The sequence below is a fragment of the Culex quinquefasciatus genome, chromosome 1 (assembly GCF_015732765.1).
Source record: "Culex quinquefasciatus strain JHB chromosome 1, VPISU_Cqui_1.0_pri_paternal, whole genome shotgun sequence".
In the NCBI taxonomy this organism is placed as follows: Eukaryota; Metazoa; Arthropoda; class Insecta; order Diptera; family Culicidae; genus Culex; species Culex quinquefasciatus.
The window spans coordinates 12963693-12982606 of record NC_051861.1 but is presented as its reverse complement, the minus strand read 5'-3'; the positions used below and the strand labels follow the sequence as shown (position 1 = coordinate 12982606).

Below are 18914 nucleotides of genomic sequence, written 5' to 3'. Positions count from 1 at the left end.
TCGGAGACGCTCCGGGTATTGACTCTTCATTTGTCCTCCCTTTGATCCCGATCCCATCGCCAAGTTTTTACTCTTGTCCATATTACGCATCACAGAACTGCCCGCCCCGAGATCCGACTTGAGTCCGTCCAATCCGGGCTGCGGTTTTGGCTCGCGCTTCCTTGGCCTCATCAGGTGCCGTTCCTTGACCTTGTACTCGAGCGTCGAGTGGGGAACACCGTAGTAACTACCAGCGCGGTGAACCGACATTTCTCCCCGCTGCACAGCCTTGACCGCTTCCACCAGACTATCACGATCGTAGTTTCGGTACTTGCCTCGCTTTGGTCGAGTGCCCTTTCCACCGGTGCCAGTGTTGGCAAGCTGGGCCGCCGTCATTTGCGTGATGTTTGGATCCCGGCCGAACCGCGAAATGTCCGTACCGCCCAGGTTCTTGATGACCGAGATGGTTGGCCGCTTGTACTGCTCCATCTCCATCTGTTGCTTGAGCAGATCGGACTGGTGATGTTGTTGGAAGTTTTTGCTGATGCTTCTTGCGATCACGTCGTTGATGGACAGCATCGACTTGCCGCCCAAGAGACTGGGCGGTGACTGGGAGTTACTGCGGGGTCGGATGCCCAACGGCGGCGATATCACGGACGACAGGTGGTGGGGATGGTGATGGTTTAGAACCGGCGGTTGCTGCTGACCGGGCACCTGCTGATCACGGTCGCGATGTGCCGCCGGATGTAGCGAGTGGGGACTAGCGGTGTGCACTGATCTAGCGCTATTGCTGTTTGCACTGGGGCCAGCGGCTAGACTGCTGAGATCACGCACCGTTGGAGGTGGGGCAGTGGGTGGCGACGGAGTGGACAGACTGTGATGGTGGTCACCGTTCTTGCTGGTCGCCAACAGAGCGGCAGCCGTTGCTGGCATCGGAGAACCACCGGGAACGGGTTTGTACGAGGGGATCTTCAGGATAACCTGCGAATCATCGCTGCCACCGTCGTTCAGGTCCATCGAGGAGGTCGTGGTCTCCGGAGTTCCGGACGCCGTTCGAGGTTTGTTCTGTTGCTGTTGCAGATACGGCAGTAGTCGCGGATCGATCGGTTGGCCATTGTTGAGGGTGGGCGTGCTAGCGCTCGGTCGAGGAGGCTCGTTTGCCTTCTTGATCTGCTCGATCAGTTCCTGCTGTTGAACCAGCTTGTTGACCAGTTCCGGTAGTACCGACAGGGCCGTTTGGATAGCATTCGCTTCCTCCGGGCTTTTGGCGGCATTCGTCAAACCGGAGATACCTCCTGCCAGCAGAAGGCTCTGCAGCTGAACCAACAGGTTAGGATCGAGCAGGTTGGAATTACTGGCGGTCGCGGCAGGTGTCGCTGCCGATTGAGGCGTCACCGATTTTTGAGGCGTTTGGATTGGCCTCACCGTAGGGGTACTCGTTGCCGCCGGCTCGGGCGTCGCTTGCTGCTGAGGAGGCGTCGACGGACCGGACCCAGGTTCCGGCTTGGGAGTTCCTGCGTACATTCGCAGATACGCCTCGGCAAACGCTTGCTGGTTCAGCTTAAGTTGATAGCTATCCTCCTTACCTATGTCTCCGTCCTCGACCGAGTCCTTGTCGTCGTCGTCGTCCACGAGTGCCGCCAGCGACATGTTGTGCAGCATCTCGCGCTTGTGCTCCATGGCTAGCTTGTACACCTTGTTGCGTAACGTGGACCGCGGGATACCGTACTGAACGGCAGCTCGTCGCGTCCCCAGCCGACCATTCAGGATGTCGTGCAGGGCGTTCTGCAGTTCGTCCTCGGTGTACGTCCGACGGCCTCCGATGGGCGACAGGCGGGGTTTGGCTCTGCGAAGTTAGAGGGAGAGAGAGATGCGTATTAGTTAGAGCGAACTGACTTTTGGGGTTTGCTTAGACACGCTGCTTCGTTTAACCTCGCACGCACACTTCGGCGGTATGCTAAGAAAAGATGGAAGGGGACGTTTCGGTTCTTTTTTTCGGCAGTTTCTAATGCCAAAGAAGGTCGCAGCAAAGAGGAATGGAGAACAGTTTAGGCGCATGGTTTTCGGAGAAGGAGGAGCGACGTCCATCATGGCGTCGAGATTAGAACCATTGTTGTTCAATTGATTCACCCCGGCAACCGGAGATTGGTGAGAACCAACCGAAAAAAGTCATAACCGAACCGTTTTGTGAGTCATGGTTTTTGACTCGATGACCTAAGCAAAGTGCCTTGACACGAAGAACCGCAAACCAACGGGTCCCGAAAACCACTTGTCTAGGCGCTTTTGGTTTCGAGGAAATTTTCACCGATACCGTGCTCGTCCAGGAATGTTTGCGGAGCGCTGCAAGTTACGGTACTTGCTGTTTGGTCGAGTTTTGATTGGTTCCCAGGGTGGCAGGGGTTTGCGAGCGTGGTTAAATGAATTGTTTTGGGAGCAAATTCACTGTGAGTTGAAGACCACTGGCGCATCGAACTGTTAATGCACAAAAAAGGGCAGGGCGAAAACTGTCAATTTTTCGGTTTTTGCCGGATTGGTGCAACTTGGCTAGACTGTCGACTTGGCCAAATCGATGGGAACCACTTGTGGGAAAATCGCGACGCGATATCGGCTGGATAACAGGACTGTTGTCAGAGATATGGTACGCCGAGTTCTCGGAACAACGGGCAAGTTCAACGATCTTTCTCGCCTAGAAAATAAAAGAGCGCGTAAATTACAAAACCAAACTCGGGAAAAGAGGGAAGAACCCCGTCGGCCCCCTTGGCTGGCTATTGAACGACTCTATTTGAGGTTCTGGGAGGCGGTCGGTCGGTGGTCATACGCTGGAACAGTGCGTTTCTGATGATGAGTTGCGATCACTTGAAGTGCTCACCCGGGAGATGGCGCGGTGATAAGTCCATGAAAAGAAGACTCGTCAAGAACCATGTTTGGCTCGGTGCACTTCAATAACGATGATGAATTGCACAATCAATTATGCAGTTTTTGAGAGGTGTCCGAGAAGGTGATCGGAGCGGGAGATTATTTGAAAAAGAAGTGGGAGGCACGACGGTTGGATTCTTAGGAATCGCTCAATTTTCTGTGCTGTCAGCTAATTCCAGCAAATCTCTGTCTCCTGTTCTTTCACCGTGAGACTGCAGCGGTTGTTTCCTAAAATTGACTCAAATTCGTCCCATTCCCAAAATTGAAGCGAAATGCATCAACAAAACTGCTTCCACGAGCGTTTTTCAAGGTGTTGTAAAAAAAGGTGGGAACAAAGTACGAAGTTGCCGCAGGCTCTCCAACTTCAGATTTGTCATTACCCAATTGTAATCGTCTTGATCGCCCAGCTCCGATTAGCTGGAAGAGTTCTAGTTTCGTCAACAGTTCGCCGAATTCGGCTCGACTTCTTTGTTTTTCGGCGCAATCCGATGCCCGGGCCCGACCGAAACGTGCCGTCACCAAATTCGATGGTTTGGCGTTGGTCCGCGCGAGGGAGCTTGACACGTCTAGACAGAGTGGAGAAGACGAAGCAGTTCGGATACTTTGTCAATTGACTGGCAGCAGGCGAGTAGGGGGTGCCAACGGAGTAGGCTGCGTCAGCGGTAAATAGCTTCCTCGTATCGTCTACTAGCGCTCCTCCACCGTGTGCTGCCTTTGATCCAAACTTTTGTCTGTTATCATATCTGCTTCTCGTCCGTATAGTCGAAGCAGCCGACCAACTTCTTCTTCAAGTTTATGGGCTTACACCCAAAACTGAAGTCAAAGTTGCGTATGAGTACAAAAGACGAACGTAAAGAGTAGATCGACAAAATGTGTACAACTTTACCGCGAGCTCCTAGTTGGGTGTAGAGTTCGGCAAACATCAACAAGTGGTCCGCAGACTACCCCAGCCAGAAGAAGTGGCCCTGAACAGAGTACGGTGACTGGAAGCTTGATGAACAGACAGACGTATATGGGGACTGCTGCACACAATGATGACGCTGATGGCGGCCGGAGAAGAGGAAGACAAAAACGCGCGAATTCGCACACAACCGAACCTCGAAAGCGGAGTCGGCCCGACCGACGAAGAATCACTGTTATTTATTGAGATGGTCAGTAACCTGGACTGTGTACGCGTCTGGTTCCTCTCGCCGCTGCTCAAACTTCTTCTTTTTATGATGCAATTATCGCTTCCACTAATGGCCAACTCCGGGCGGCAAAGGGGAAGAAGACGGGCAAATAATATTAAAGAAACAGCCAAACCGATTGAATTTCTTTTGGTCAGACTCCGTGAGGAGTTCGTAGAACTCCGCAAGATCTGGACGGTTGTGCTTGTGAAGCGAAGAAACCCTCCAACTGATTTCAACAATTTGTTACGAGCAACGAGTGTGTTCCGTGTGTTCTTACAGTCATCATCTCGCAGTGACAGGTCGACCTGTACGGGAAGTTTGAGAAACCTGGATTCGATAATAAACGATTGATGGAAGAGAACTCTTGTTTTTCTTTTAAAAAATGTACCTAAACAGTATGTGGCAGAAATGGGATTTTTTTTTGTTTTGCTTGATTTGTATTCATTTATTTTCCAGTGTCAGTTTGACAAACGGCGAAAATTTCGGCTGATTTTTTGAGAAAAATTATTATTTTCTCAGGTTTGTTTACAAGTTGCAATGAACAATTCCAGACTTTTTTTGATTAGGTGCTATAATGAAATGTAAACATTGAGTGTATCCCGCTTTGTTTACATTTGTTTAAAGGACCTAATCGATGAAAAGTCAAGAATTTTTTTTAGATTTTCCCCACGTTTTTGAGGGCATTTTGTGCAACTTTTGTACTAAAAAAAACATTTCTCTTGTTTTATTTTTTATTTTTCTTAATTTTTAGTATTTTTTGCTTTCATTTATCATGTTTTGATTTTATTATTTTTTTAATTTCTAGTTTATGGTTTATTCAATAAACTACAATCATTGTTATCCTTTGTATATTTGCTGGTTGTCATAATATTCTAGTCACCTTTTGGATGTTTTGGGTGCTTTAAGCATTTTTTTAAACATTCCAACGCCCAAAGCTCCAAAAAAGTTGGAACAGTAATTTCAACTCAATGGTTCTCGGGCATAACTCAGCCAATCAAGATGATTCTTCTTTCCAGTGATTTGTTAGGATGTCTAGATGATTCTAGAACTTTGCAGAACTTAATTTGATCAAATCTGTAATTTTTGCGATCAAAAACATCGTTCCAACTTTTTTTATCGCGTGTAAAAAAAAATTCGCCAAAAATTCCGCGGAATTTAAAAAAAGGTGGAACGAAAAAATCACAGATTTGTTCAAACCATCATCTAGACATTCTTAAAAATCACTGGAAACAAGGATCGTCCCAATTGGTTGAGTAATGCCCGAGAACCCGCGAGTTGAAGTTACCGTTCCACCTTTTTTGGGAGGCTTGGGCGTCCATGTAAGTGTAATGTAATTTTAGAAATGAAAAATCATGAACACTATTTAAAAATATAGAAAAACTGAATTCTTTCAATTAGCATAGCATAGCATAGCATTGGTGTCTACCCGTAGCTGCTACTTCGTTATTGACCAGGACCCCCAAACATTGCTCCGTGGACCACAGATGAAAAGTAGGAACCAATCATCACCCCTTCGCAATTTTTCAAAGGTCCCTATGATGCTGATCAATACCGACCCCGGCCACGACCAGAAGTAAGACACGGGGAAGTGGATGAGAATGTTAGTCCGATACTTGAGTGATGGGACCGCCAAATCGACTGCGTCTCCGACAAAGTATCACATGAGTTTTGAGGGGTTAGTAAGATGGGTATGAGGTCAGGATTCACTGTGGTAGGTGATGCGACCATAAGCAATTTGTTTATCGGTTGAAATTTTAAAAATCTTAGGCAGCCGGCTGCGGAAAGATAGCTATCTAGGGATTTAAATATAGTATTAATTCGACCGCGATTCTCCAGAAATTCTCCGTCGGCGTGCCTTCCGATCAACGGTGATGTAGGAAGGGCTTCATTTATTGAAATGATATAGGAAGGGCTTAATCCAGCAATACGACTTGCTAGTCTCAAAAAAAAATAGGTACGTTTTTATAGAAAACTATAAATAGAGAACAACACAAAAAAACTCATCGGCCAACGAACGCGAGTGAAAACAAAACAATGAAAAAAAAGAAGGTAAAAAAACAGAACTGTGCGTCCCGAAAAGCACCACACTACTGATGCCATTATTTAATTATAATAGCCAATCACCCCATGCACTCGAACAGCGACACAAAAGAGACGGAAAATAACACGAAAAAACAGGACTGCGCGTCCACACAGGCACCGCACTACTGATCAGAAAAACTGAATTCTTTCAATTAAACATAAACTTTATGTGGCTATATTTTGAAAACAGTGAACGTTATTAAAAGACTGTAATTTTCGATTGCAAACATTTATAACCAAAGTAAAAAAATATCCTCGGCAATTTTTTTCCCAAAAACATTTTGTTTTTAAAAGTAATAACTCGACGGCACATTTTTTGTCCATACTTTTTTATGGCTTAAAAGTTGCGGTTTTTGTCCCTTAAAACATATTCAGAATTTCATGTTTGGAAAAAAAAAATCAAAATTGGCAATTTTTTTTTCCGTGTACCATTTTTATCTGAACCTTGATCAATACCTACAACCAACGATGCCCGATCATCTTAGGGGAGATCTGTATTTTCTGAAAAATAAATCTGTATTTTATCTGTATCATGTCGAAATGGAAGCCATACAAAATATTTATAAAATTTTAACAGCAGATTCCTTTTAATTAAATTAAGGCATAATTCGAATACTAAATTACTAATTTTTGATTATAATCAATTTTGAAAAAATCTGTATCTACAGATTTTTGTGATTTTTGGGATCGAAAAATCTGTAAAATACAGATTTATTTGTATATCTGGCCTACAACTTTGCAGAAGACGCCAAACCGATCAGACAATTTCTTCAAAAGATACAGATTTTCGAATATTTTCGTACCATTTTTGTGAGGACAACTGTCAAAATTGTATGGACTCTTGTATGGGTTTACAAATGACACAAAATGAGACTTCTTTGGCCATATGGAAGTCCCCCAAATAGTTTGAGCCAAACTTAAAAATAAAAATAAATAAAGATGCACGAAATCGGTTAATTTCGTAGAGAATTGCGCACTTTCGGATGTTATTAAAATAAAATTCGGATGTTATTAAAATAAAAAAAAATTTAAAAAAAAATAAAAAAAATATAAAAATTGAAATTACAAGCCATGGTCTCAACATTTTAATGAAAAAAAAAAAAGTGTTTTAAAATGCATTTAACACCGGCCCAGTTGTTTTGCAATCATCAGTGTTAAAAATATGCAAGTATTGAATAGATTTTTTTTCGCCGAAAAAAAAACTTTTTGCGGTGTTGTACATTGGATTTTCACAAAAATTGAAAATATTTTTGATCGATCCCAGACATGCTAAATATGGTTTTGAATGCAGCAAAATGCATTTCTAATTGTTTTCAGTTGATTAGACTTTTATTTCCTTTGAAATTTTGAAGTTTTTTGAAAACATATTTTTTTGCCCCCTAATTTTTCGGACCGATTTTGGGGGGGACATAAACTTTGAAAAATATTTGCCACGGCCTTATTTTATTTTGCAATATTTTTTCCAGACATTTTCGTGTAAAAAAATGAAATAACAAGCCATATACTCAACATTTTAATGAAGACAGTGTTTTTAAAGGAATTTTAAACTACTTCACTTGTTTTGAAAAAATCAGATTTGGCGAAAATAAAAATTATAGCGGAAAAATAAATAATCCCAGACATGTTCAAAATAATTAAACTGATTTAAGCTGATTGTTCTTCAATTTCCATTCAAATTTTGATATTTTTTTTGATAAAATATTTTGTTTTTCCTTTTTGACTTTTTTAGCCGATTTTAAAGGGGACATCTGGTTTGTTTTTGCTCTGATAAAATTACAAAAGTAGACTAATGTCTGTGTTTTAGAGGAAAAGTTCTATCTTACCTCGAAATGGATTGTTGAAGAAATGTGTGTGTGAGTTTTTAAACTGAAGATAAAATAAAATACACGACAACTAATGGCAAAACAAATAAAACACTGAAGTTTTAATTTTCGGTCTTTTCAAATTTCTCCAGAAACCTTGCAATAAATTGGTCACATAATAAACAATAATACACCCGATTGGCAAGGATTTCTTCGGAAGAGCTTCCTAAACCTATGTTTGAGAGCTACAATAAACAAATTACACTATTAGTCCTTTTTCACAAATAATAGGGGCCCCCTCCCCCTTTATATGTGTACACCGTGTGTCTTACATAACACGAATCCAGTTCGTCGCGTTTCGTTTGGTGCATGCAGGGGAACCTCCAGCTCAACGTGTGCGGTGCACCAGCTGAAAAACCCGATCCGGTGCCGACCGTGCACGTGCACAAGATGCCACCCTTTTTTGCACTCTTTCTCTCTCTCTCTGTCGCTTCCTAAACGAGTTAGATTTGCAAATCACACAAAATGTGGCACATGTGGGTGTGTTCGTGTGCGTGAACCACCCTAACCACCCCACTTCAACGGGGGGTAGTGGTCTGTGACCCCCTAAACAACCCACCCTTCTACGCACACACACATTTTTTGCGCAAAAAAGGGAGGTTGCACACACCCCTGCTTGTTTTTCGAGAGAGGCATGTTCTAACCTTTTCTAAAACGACATGCGTGAGTGTTGGTGCAAACGGATGCGAGCGTGGAGTAGGGTGGTGCAAGTGCACTTCCCGTCATCCTTGCTGCCGTTGCCTGTGTTTTTCGGGGGGAAACAACAAGGTTTTTTTTTTGGTTGAGAGGCCTCGGAAGCCGAAGCGAATCCGAAAACTGCGACGAGCAACAGGCTGGAAGTGTTTTGAAGTGTTACGATGTCGTATTTTGGAAATTTTTACACTTTTGGATTTTTTTTTTAAAAGGTCCAATAAACCAAATTTCCAATTGAAAAACACCCAAAAAGCAAAAACTGAAAATTTGGTTTATTGGACCTTTAAAAAAAAACTCCAGACTTGATTAAGTTTTGGGACTCAATGTTAAAAAAGAAGAATAAAAGAATTATAGACTCAGAAAACGTAATCTTTGAAAAAGCAAAAATAGAATAAACTTTAACTGAAAAAATCGTCAAAACTACAAACAAACGCAAATGTTGTAACTTTTAATAAAAGTGTATATTTTCCTTATGTGTGAAGAGCTCCTCCATAGAGTAGGTGTTACATTTGGTTTGGCACGACAAAATCTGCCAACTTTGCTAATTAGTGCTAATTACTCTTGTAATCTTTGCTGGTGGTGGTGGTGGTGATACAAAACTCTAACGTCAAACTTTTAACAGAGTGCGAAGATGTTTTGCAGCCTATATTTTTTGTGGGTTGTGATGAAACTGTTGTTTTGAACTCTTCTTAAAAACCCTCTGATTTATTTTTATTTTTCGGACACAATACAAATCATCATTTATGCAAATACAAATCATCATATTTCCTTTTAAATAATTCCTTTTAAACTGACTTCTTTATTTTTAGATAAGGCTGGTACAAATTTTATTTGAAGTTATTGTCACCCCTCCGCCTCCCCCTTGAAAATTGGCCCGAAAAATCAGAGGACAAAAAGTATATGTTTTCAAAAAACTTCAAAATTTCAATGGAAGTTTAAGTGCAATCAGCTGAAATTGATTAAAAATGCATTCCCCTGCTTTTAAAATCATTCTTAGTATGTTTAGGATTAATTAGACATCTCTTGAATTTTTGAAAATTTTCGATGTTTAGTATTGTAAAAAAAAAATTTTCGTTATTTTTTTAGTTTTCGTCAAATCTTACATTTTTTTTTTTGGAAACTAACGATTGCAAAACAACTCTGGAATTTTTATTTTGAATAGGTCCAATAAACCAAATATTCATTTTTTGCTTTGCAGTTACTCAACTAGTGTAAAATGCATTTTAAAACACTTTTTGCATTCAAATGTTGAGACTATGGCTTGTTATTTTAATTTTTATATATTTTATTATTTTTTTGCCCCCCCTTAAGGAATTGTTTTGTAATATTTTCCGAAAAATATTTTAATCACCCTTGCAGTTTTTTTAACCTTTGGAAATTTTGTGCTTTTTTTCTATACTGATTAAAGAAAATATTTTTTATTGAAAGAGCTGAACATTGCATTAAAGAGTAGGGGAAATGTACCCATTTTAATCACTCTAAGCCAGCGGTTCTCAACCTTTTCTTGACTGGGTACCCCTTTTCGTTTTGCTTAAGCTGCTGGTACCCCTTAGTTTTTCAACATGAAATGTTTTCGCCATTTTTTTTTTTTTTTTTGCTTCCTGGGTGTTTTTGAAACCGCATTGACTCAGGATTATTCAAAAACACTTAAAAAGTGAAAAAATATTTTTTTGTATATTAAAAAAAATCCAAAAATATTGTTAAAAAGTTAAAGTTTGTGTCTAAAATTATTTTAAAACAAGTACTGGATAAGCCTTATTTTGTACTTTCCAAATATTATAAGAAAACAAAGGTTTTGAAAAAAAAACTTCATTCAATCTTATACACGGCTTGTCTAAAGGTTATTTTTATAAATTTTGAATGAATCTCGGTAATTCTTTCTGGAGCTTGTTGGGGAGACTGTTCTGAGTCAGGGAAATTGTTTTTCAAAAAAATCTATCGGTAAAAATTGATTTTATCTCATTTTGATGTTTTTTTCAATTCATTTTATCAAAACATCAGTTTTGAGTATCCTAAACATTTCTTCAATATCCTAATATCATGGAAAAATGTATATCTTGGTCGTTAGTTTCGATAATAGCTGCAAAATAGGTTTTTTTCCCCTTATAATTTAATTCTTCTGGAAACATCAACTTTATTCGTGTTTATCAATACTGTGCAATTTTTTCCCTTTTCTTCCTACTACTACTTCAAGTTTTTTTTTGCAAAATCGTCAAAATTACCATTTTATGGCCCACCTTAACGCGGCAGGAACCACAACAAAAAAAAAGGAATAAAATAAAACTATTTTGGGTAGAGAATCTCGAAAATTTTAAGCCGATCCGAGCACTTAAGGGTTTGGCCATGCCGTTTACGTAGAGATTGTTGTATTGGAACACCGTAAACCGTATTCGACAATACACTTAAGTCGCTTAGCAGAATTTGGTAAGATGTTCAAAAATTTGTCAACGTGTTTTTTTTCTACAAATAAAATAATATTAAAATCCAACTCAGGACTTTTGATTTGTCATCCTTGAATAACTTGAAGTAGTAGTAGGAAGAAAAGGGAATAAATATCACAGAATTTTTAAATTAACAGCTTTCTCTGCACTTAAATTGTTGTTTATTCTACAAATTTATTCTGGATTTTATTTGCCAAAAAAACAAGTAAGCAGTTTTGATTAACTCGAATAAAGTTGAAGTTTCCAGAAATAAATAAATAACAAGGAGGAAAAAACCTATTTTGCAGTTATTATCGAAACTAACGACCAAGATAAACATTTTTCCATGATGGAGGATATTGAAGACATGTTAAGGGTACTCAAAACTGATGTTTTGATGAAATGAATTGAAAAAACATCAAAATTTCAGCACTTTCTTTGATATTTTTTCATGATTTTAGCTTAAATATTCAATATAAAGACTTCAAAATGAGATAAAATCAATTTTTACCGATAGATTTTTTTGAAAAACAGTTTCCCTGACTCGGGACAGTCCCCTCAACAAGCTCCAGAAAGAATTACCGAGGTTCATTCAAGTTTTATAAAAATAACCTTTAGACAAACCGTGATTATGCCTCGTGGCGTTTACATTGTTTTGGCGGTTATGTGGTAGTAGAATCAGCTAATCGCATTGCTAGCAACAATTCCTCATACTGGAAACATCAAAATTGTAAAAAATTACGGCCATACGAGCGATTGTTCCTCTTGCCCCACCTTCCCCTACTTTTCTTCGATTCGATTGAAAATATTGTAAATTTTACTTAAAAAACTTTTTGATAAAGTTAAGTTTTCAAGTTGTAACTATTTTCAATTAAAAAAATCAAATATTTTGCATCTCTAAAAAAAATCTTTTTGCAATTCCGTCGTGAAACTACTTACTTTTCCTGTCATTCTTGAACGACGAAATAGCCTACTTTTCTGTACCAAAAATAACAGAATCGAATAGAAACACTTTTCAAAATAAATGCTGAAAAGTTCTACTTTTACGCACTGAAATGGGTGCTGAAAAGTTGAACTTTTCAGCACTTGTTTCGAAAAGTAACACTTTTCAACATTGTTTTGATTTAAACGAACTATTGACGAATACATGAAAATTTGACTTAAAATTTCACTCAATGGGTGTTTTTTGGAATTGCAAATAATGTTCGAATTTATCTAACTCGGTGAATCTCGTTGGATAAATGTACGACTCGTGCTGAAAAAATTCTCTTTTTGCAACTTGTTTCATAAACTACTATTACCGTCATCTGGGGCGAATCGGGACTACAGTATGAATAGGGACAGCAGTTTTTAGAACACTTAAAAGCTTGAAATTTGGAAAACGATGCACTTTTACAGATGTTCTGTGTCTGTTCTATCCGAAACTATTAAAAAATATCCAAATATTGTACAGTAACAAGGCTAAAACAGCTGTTCCAATTCGCCCCATGTGTCCCGTTTCGCCCCAGATGACGGTACAGCTTTTTTGAACATTGAACATTTTAACCTTTTAAACAACACCACGATAATATTTCGAAAAGGCGTTTTGTTTGATAAGGCCGATGCAAATATTTTTCAAAGTTTTTGTCCCTCGGCTCTGGCCGGGGTCGAGGGGGGGGGGGCAAAAAAATAAAAAAATATAAATATTGAAATAACAAGCCATAGTTTCTACATTTGCATGGAAAAAGTGTTTTGAAATGCATTTTACACTAGTTCAGTTGTTTTGCAATCATTAGTTTTCAAAAAATTTAAGATTTGACAAAAACAAAAATTTCAGCGAAAAATTTTTTTTGCGATTATCGACATCGACAATTTTCAAAAATTCAAAGGATTTTTAAATCAACCCAAACATGCTAAAAATGATTCTAAACGCAGGGGAATGCATTCTCAATTGATTTCAGCCAATTTCACTTCAATTTCCATTGAAATTCTGAAGATTTTTGAAAAAATGTTTTTTTTGCCCCCTGATTTTTCGGACCAACTTTGAAGGGGGGGGGGAGACAAAAACTTTAAATAAAATTTGTACCAGCCTAATTTTGAAGAAAAGTCTTGATCTTGAAATTGAAATAGAAAAATTAAGAAAAAAAAAAATCACTTAATCACACATTTTTTGTAACATTGAAAATGAGATCCATATTTTCCAAGATAATATCAATTAAAAAATAAGGTACCTTATTGGGTAACATTACAATAAAAACATTTTTTCCTAAGTTTAATTTTTGGCAAAACTAAAAGACAGGTCGAAAATATAATGTTAAATTATGAAACATTAGAATCTTTTACCAACCTATTGAATTTGTTTAAGAGATGGTAGTTTCTTTCTTTCTTTTACAGATATGAGACAAAAATTTAAAGAAAAATGAGCAAAAATCTAAAAAAACGGTACACTTTATTTAAAATAATAAAATGCAAGCGATTTTTCTCATTTAAATATTTTAAATATTTTTACTTGTGTATGGACAGCCCCATTTTGTATGAATCAATCAATATAGCTTTATGACGTTTCGTGTACGCACACTAGCGCATCATTTGGTTTTGCTGGCTGACAAAATTTAACCTCACTTTATTTTCGTGTACGTACACGCAATACATACGCACGTAGAATGCTCTATAATGCAAAATAGTTGTTTTTTTTCAAATTTAATGATAATCGATTTGCAAAAACGAAGTGAATAAAATAACCTGCAAAAATTGTTGCGTTAGTTTTTTGTTTCTAATCTGTTGGTTTTTGCTTCTCTCAAAATTTTTGTCTGGGATATTATTCAAATGTTCGCCATTACGGGGTTTGTCTTCCGGTACCCCTTGAGACCGCTCGTGGTACCCCCAGGGGTACATGTACCCCAGGTTGAGAACCGCTGCTCTAAGCCGTTCGACCTATTCTAATCACTTTTGCAGTTTTCTGCTATTAAATCAACATTTTTGGATACGTCAATAATGGAAAGTTTCGTGCTCACTTTTATTTGAGCTATTTATTACTTTGGAACAGTCAGAAACACTTTCTGAAAGCTGTTATTCATTATCAAAGTGTTGATAGGCTGATAATTGAAATAGGCTGAGAAATGGTATGTTTCCCCAAGTTGTCTAAAATTTTGTAAATTATTTCGCGATATCAAGCTTTGAATTTTTTGATTTGGATGAAACTTTGACCATACACTCCCTATGTCCAAAGCACCAATTTTTCATAATTAGTTTTTCCACACAAGTCTCCTTACAATTTTGTGAGCTGTTCATACAAAATGGGTTCGTATTTATGGAAATTAATATCTGGAATTTTCTAATTAATTAAAATCTGCTTCAAAAGATATGCATTCTGGAAAAAAAATTGTTGAAAAATATCGAAAATGCGGAAAAACATTTTTCTTAAAGTTAAATAAAATTTGCAATGGAAATGTACTATTCAGATATACTGATCAAAGGCACCGTTCGGAGGAATGGTCACTTTTGCGTTATGTACGGTTTTTTTGAATATTTTTGAAAGGCTAAGAATTTTTTTTACAATTTCTCGGTGCGACTTTGAAATTTGGACAATATGTTTCTGAGATACAGCCTCACATAGAATTTAAATCGAAGAAAATGAGTATTTCTAAATGGCACCTAATTAGCCTGTAAAAAAGACTTGTCAAAATGAAACTTTTTGGAAATTTTTTGCTCTTTTCAATAACAATGATTTTATATTTTTAAAATTTAGCTCAGTTTTGAAAATTTATACAGTGTTTTGTATGAACATTTTTTAAGTTTGGTTTGAAGCTTTGAAAAATATTTACAACGGCCTAAATATTTTTTTTTGTAAATTTTTTTTTTCAGAGTGCATATCATATATTAATATTCTTAACTTTAGGCGGCGCACTTAATAAGATAAAAAGATGTTGTTTGACAGTATGTTCAATACTTTCCGCAAAAGAAAGTCTTAAATATCGAGCCTAATACTCTGAGTTGTGAGTTAAATTTGTATACCAATAAAGGTCTATTTTTTCTGTTTGAGTATTAAAGACACGGAATCCTGATTACGAGGACTATCCTGATTACGAGGACTATTGTATTACCTCTTTTATGATGTAATTTTACCTCAATTTAGAATGAAAAAGTGACATTACACCAAAAAAGTGGTAAAATTACACATTTCCAGAGGTAAAATGACACATTTTTTCTCACATAAAAGATGTTCCCCTTCCCAGATGTAATATTACCATGATTTTTTTCTGTGCACTTTTCCTCTCAATAGAGATCTATTATAAATCTATAATCAATAAAAGTCTATAATAAATAATTCTAAAAATATTTTTTTGAATCTAGTGCTGAAAACAGTAAATTTAAAATATTGCTGCACTCTCACAAGTAACAATTATGTATCTGCTGTGTTGAAGCACCTTAACAAAATAAAACCAGCTTTGTTTGGGTGTAAACATGAAAATGTTTAAAAAAGAAATCGTCAAAACAAAACCAAGCTACAACAAACAATAACAAAAGGCTTGGAGCTACTTTGCATCGTATTCTCAACAAATAAATCACCTTTGAAACAAACAATTCTCTTCCAAATGAAAGCCCAGCCGTCTGTCAAAATCGCGCACTCGTTTTTACTCGGTCGCCTCTCCCCGCTTCCCAGTCTCGACGCTTTTCTTTTCGATTCTTCAACACTGAGTAGTGCGCGCCTAGTACACCGACTGTCCCGGACCTGTCCCACTCGAGTCCACGTTGGGACAGCCAGAAGGAGCTTTTCTCCCAGCTATAGAATTTCTTCGCGGGCGCGCCTCAATGTGTGCCAACTCAGCACAAACGTGATTTTTCATTAATTTTCATACATCATCCTCGTCAGCGTCTGGGGCACCGCTGTGTGTGTGTTTGTGTGTTCGCTACTTTTTTTTTACGCTGTCCCAAAACCCGGGGACGCCATTTTGGTTCCTTGGGGGTACCCGCTTCCCTTCCCCTTTGAGCCAAGAGTGCAGCACACAAGTCGCCTCAAGGACTCGGGCCCGGCAGCCATAATCTAGGTTCCCTGAATGAATTGTTGAAGGGGGAGGGTGTAGAGGGAGGAGGGTCCCTAAAGTGGCACTTCTTTGTAGGATTCCAAGGCCTACTGGAAGGACCTGGGTGCAAAATTTTCGCCTGCCGGAAAATAAGTGCCACTTTTGTCGTCGTCAGACTTTAGAGTGTGCACACTTCATCTTCCCGTGTAAGCATGTATTTGTGCGAGGATTTACGTGCATGTGTTGTCGTGTGTACACTCAACGTAAATTTTCCAAAAAAAAAGATAGTTTGTTTGCCTAAAAATGTGTTAACCAAATTTGGAAATCAGAATCGAGGTTCAATTTCAACTACAACGTGTTATTTACATAGAAAACATGTAATTTTACACGGACGCGAAAATGTCAAATTACTTGCATATTTGAATGTCCAATAGTTGCGGTTCAACGTAATCCTCTGAACCTAACGTTAATTCCATTAATACAATTTTCTAGCTTATTTACTCAAAAAGTGCTACATCACTTTCCATGTAACATTTTTGCTAACTGTGCACTACGGGTTACATGCATACCCGAAAGAGGGAAGGTCGTGTGCAGCGTTGGCGCTGATGAAAAAGTGATTTTTTGAAGGATTCTTTTCACTCTCCGCCGCAGCTCCACCGGCACTTGTCCTAATTCCGGGCGACGACGGGGAGTATGTGTGAACGTGAAAATGGCAGCTTTTCGTGACGTGACACTGTCTTCCACAGTGTAACTCTCGGTGAAGATGAAGCTGGTGTTTGGGGTGACGATAAATGGAGTCGCTGTTTGAGAGGGGGGTTTAAAGGTAATAAATTTCGCGGCATGCCTATTACAAAACATTGGAATTTCACGGCAATTTCACGGTACTCCAAAAACTGGTCAAAATTAACGTGATAATGTATAATTTTAGAATAATTATGAATAGAAAAATGTCTTAAAAGTTTGCGGTAGTTCTAAACACATAATAAGTGCAATAAAGTGATTTATGCTTTCCTACATTTTAGCAATAGGGAAATTAAAGTATTTTAATAAAGTTCGGACAAAGCTGCATTAATGGCAGTTTTTTTTAATTTATTTAAAATTCATAAATAAAAATAATACTTAGAAAAATTGTTTATTGAATTTGAATTCAATGTGTATTGTTTATAAACAAATTGAATTAAATAACATAAGTTATGCTGTTGATAAGGGAAACATCATTTGATCGTTTAAGCGTATGACCGGATGTGTTGATAGGATATTACGGTCCTGTTCAGCAACGGAGAAGGACAACCATGGGTGGTCTCTCATGCTCATGCTCATGCTCAAATTGAATTAAATAACATAATTTATATTCAAAATATCTAAATGCAATATGTTCATCGTTATTTTCATATCGTTATAAAATTAAAACAAAGTTTAAAAATTTAAAAGCCTTTTTTGGCGTTTTTCAAATTAATTTTCTTTTAAAATATTTATGATCTTTTTGGAATAGATTTTTTTTTCTAGAAATGTTGTTTTTTTAAGCTATCTGCAATTTGTTGAATATTCTAATGAACAATATCTTTAAAAAATTGTACATGAAATATTTTTTATTTGCAAACTGCTTTTAAAATTCTTGTTAAAAATCTTGTGAAGTGTTTGAATAAAAAATGCTTTAATGCACTCGTTAGCGATTTATCAATTGAATATTTAAAATTTTGCGGTATTTCACGGTATTTATCAAATTTCACGGCCAGGTGCGAATTTCACGGATTACACGGTTTCCGTGAAATTGCGAAAAATCATAAGCCCTGGTAATAAAGCAGAATTTATTTTGAAATAACTTTAAAATTTTAAAGATGAAGTTTTTTTTTGCTTGATTTATTCAGGAAATATTTTTTATTGCAACTAAAAAAAATAAAACTTTAAAACAAAATAATTATTATTAATAAGCCAAACTCCCCTTTTAAATGTTTTCCCAAATTTCAGTTGGCTGATTGTACAGTCATGCCTCGGTTTAGCACCGCATATGTGGGATGCAAAACCGAGGCGTGCATAACTGAAGCACAGAGCTTATGGGATTTTGGCTATATGGGAGACATTGGCTATAATCATATAAAAAATCACGCAAACATAAAAAAATAGTGTTTTGGAATCGGGATGATGGCAGCTATCCATTGAAATTATAATGCCACTAAAATATTCACAAAAATATGTATTTTCCTGTATTTTAAAAATGCCTTTTTTTTTCTCTAAAAAAACCTCAAAGTAATTGTTGTTTGCAATATGGGTATCAAATGATGAGTTTTTTCATACATTTCGAATGTAATGCCACTTTTTATTGAAAATACTCAAAATTTTCACATAAACACGTATTTTTGAAAAAATACTCAAAATTTCAGTTTTTCACAATATGGGTATCAAATGCTTGGGATTTTTTCTTACATTACGAATGTTAAGACATTTTTTTAAGTAGTAAAATTTTTCACAAAACTACATATTTTTGAAAAAAAAAACTCTCAAAATTTATGTTTTTCACGATATGGGTATCAAACGATCGGAATTTGTCACATATTTCGAATGTGATTACAACATTTTTTGAAAATACTCCAAATTTTCAATTCAGATTTTCACGATATGGGTAGCGATAACTGAAAATGTAGCGGTATTCGAAATGTATAAAAAATCCTGATCGTTTGATACCCATTTTGTGAAAAACTGAAATTTTGGTATTTTTTCTAAAATACGGAATTTTGTGAAATTTTTAAGTATTTTCCAGAAATGTGGTCAAAACATTCGAAATGTACACTC

General features: G+C 37.5%; 1 protein-coding gene across 1 annotated transcript in view; it reads right to left on the bottom strand.

Annotated features, from left to right (window-relative positions):
- LOC6046300 (mushroom body large-type Kenyon cell-specific protein 1) overlaps window positions 1-18914 on the bottom strand; it is a 167243-nt gene that overhangs the window by 14457 nt on the left and 133872 nt on the right. The window contains 2 exon segments of the mRNA XM_038250154.1: window positions 1-15; window positions 18-1825. Of these exon segments, the coding sequence (XP_038106082.1) occupies window positions 1-15; window positions 18-1825 (1823 nt within the window).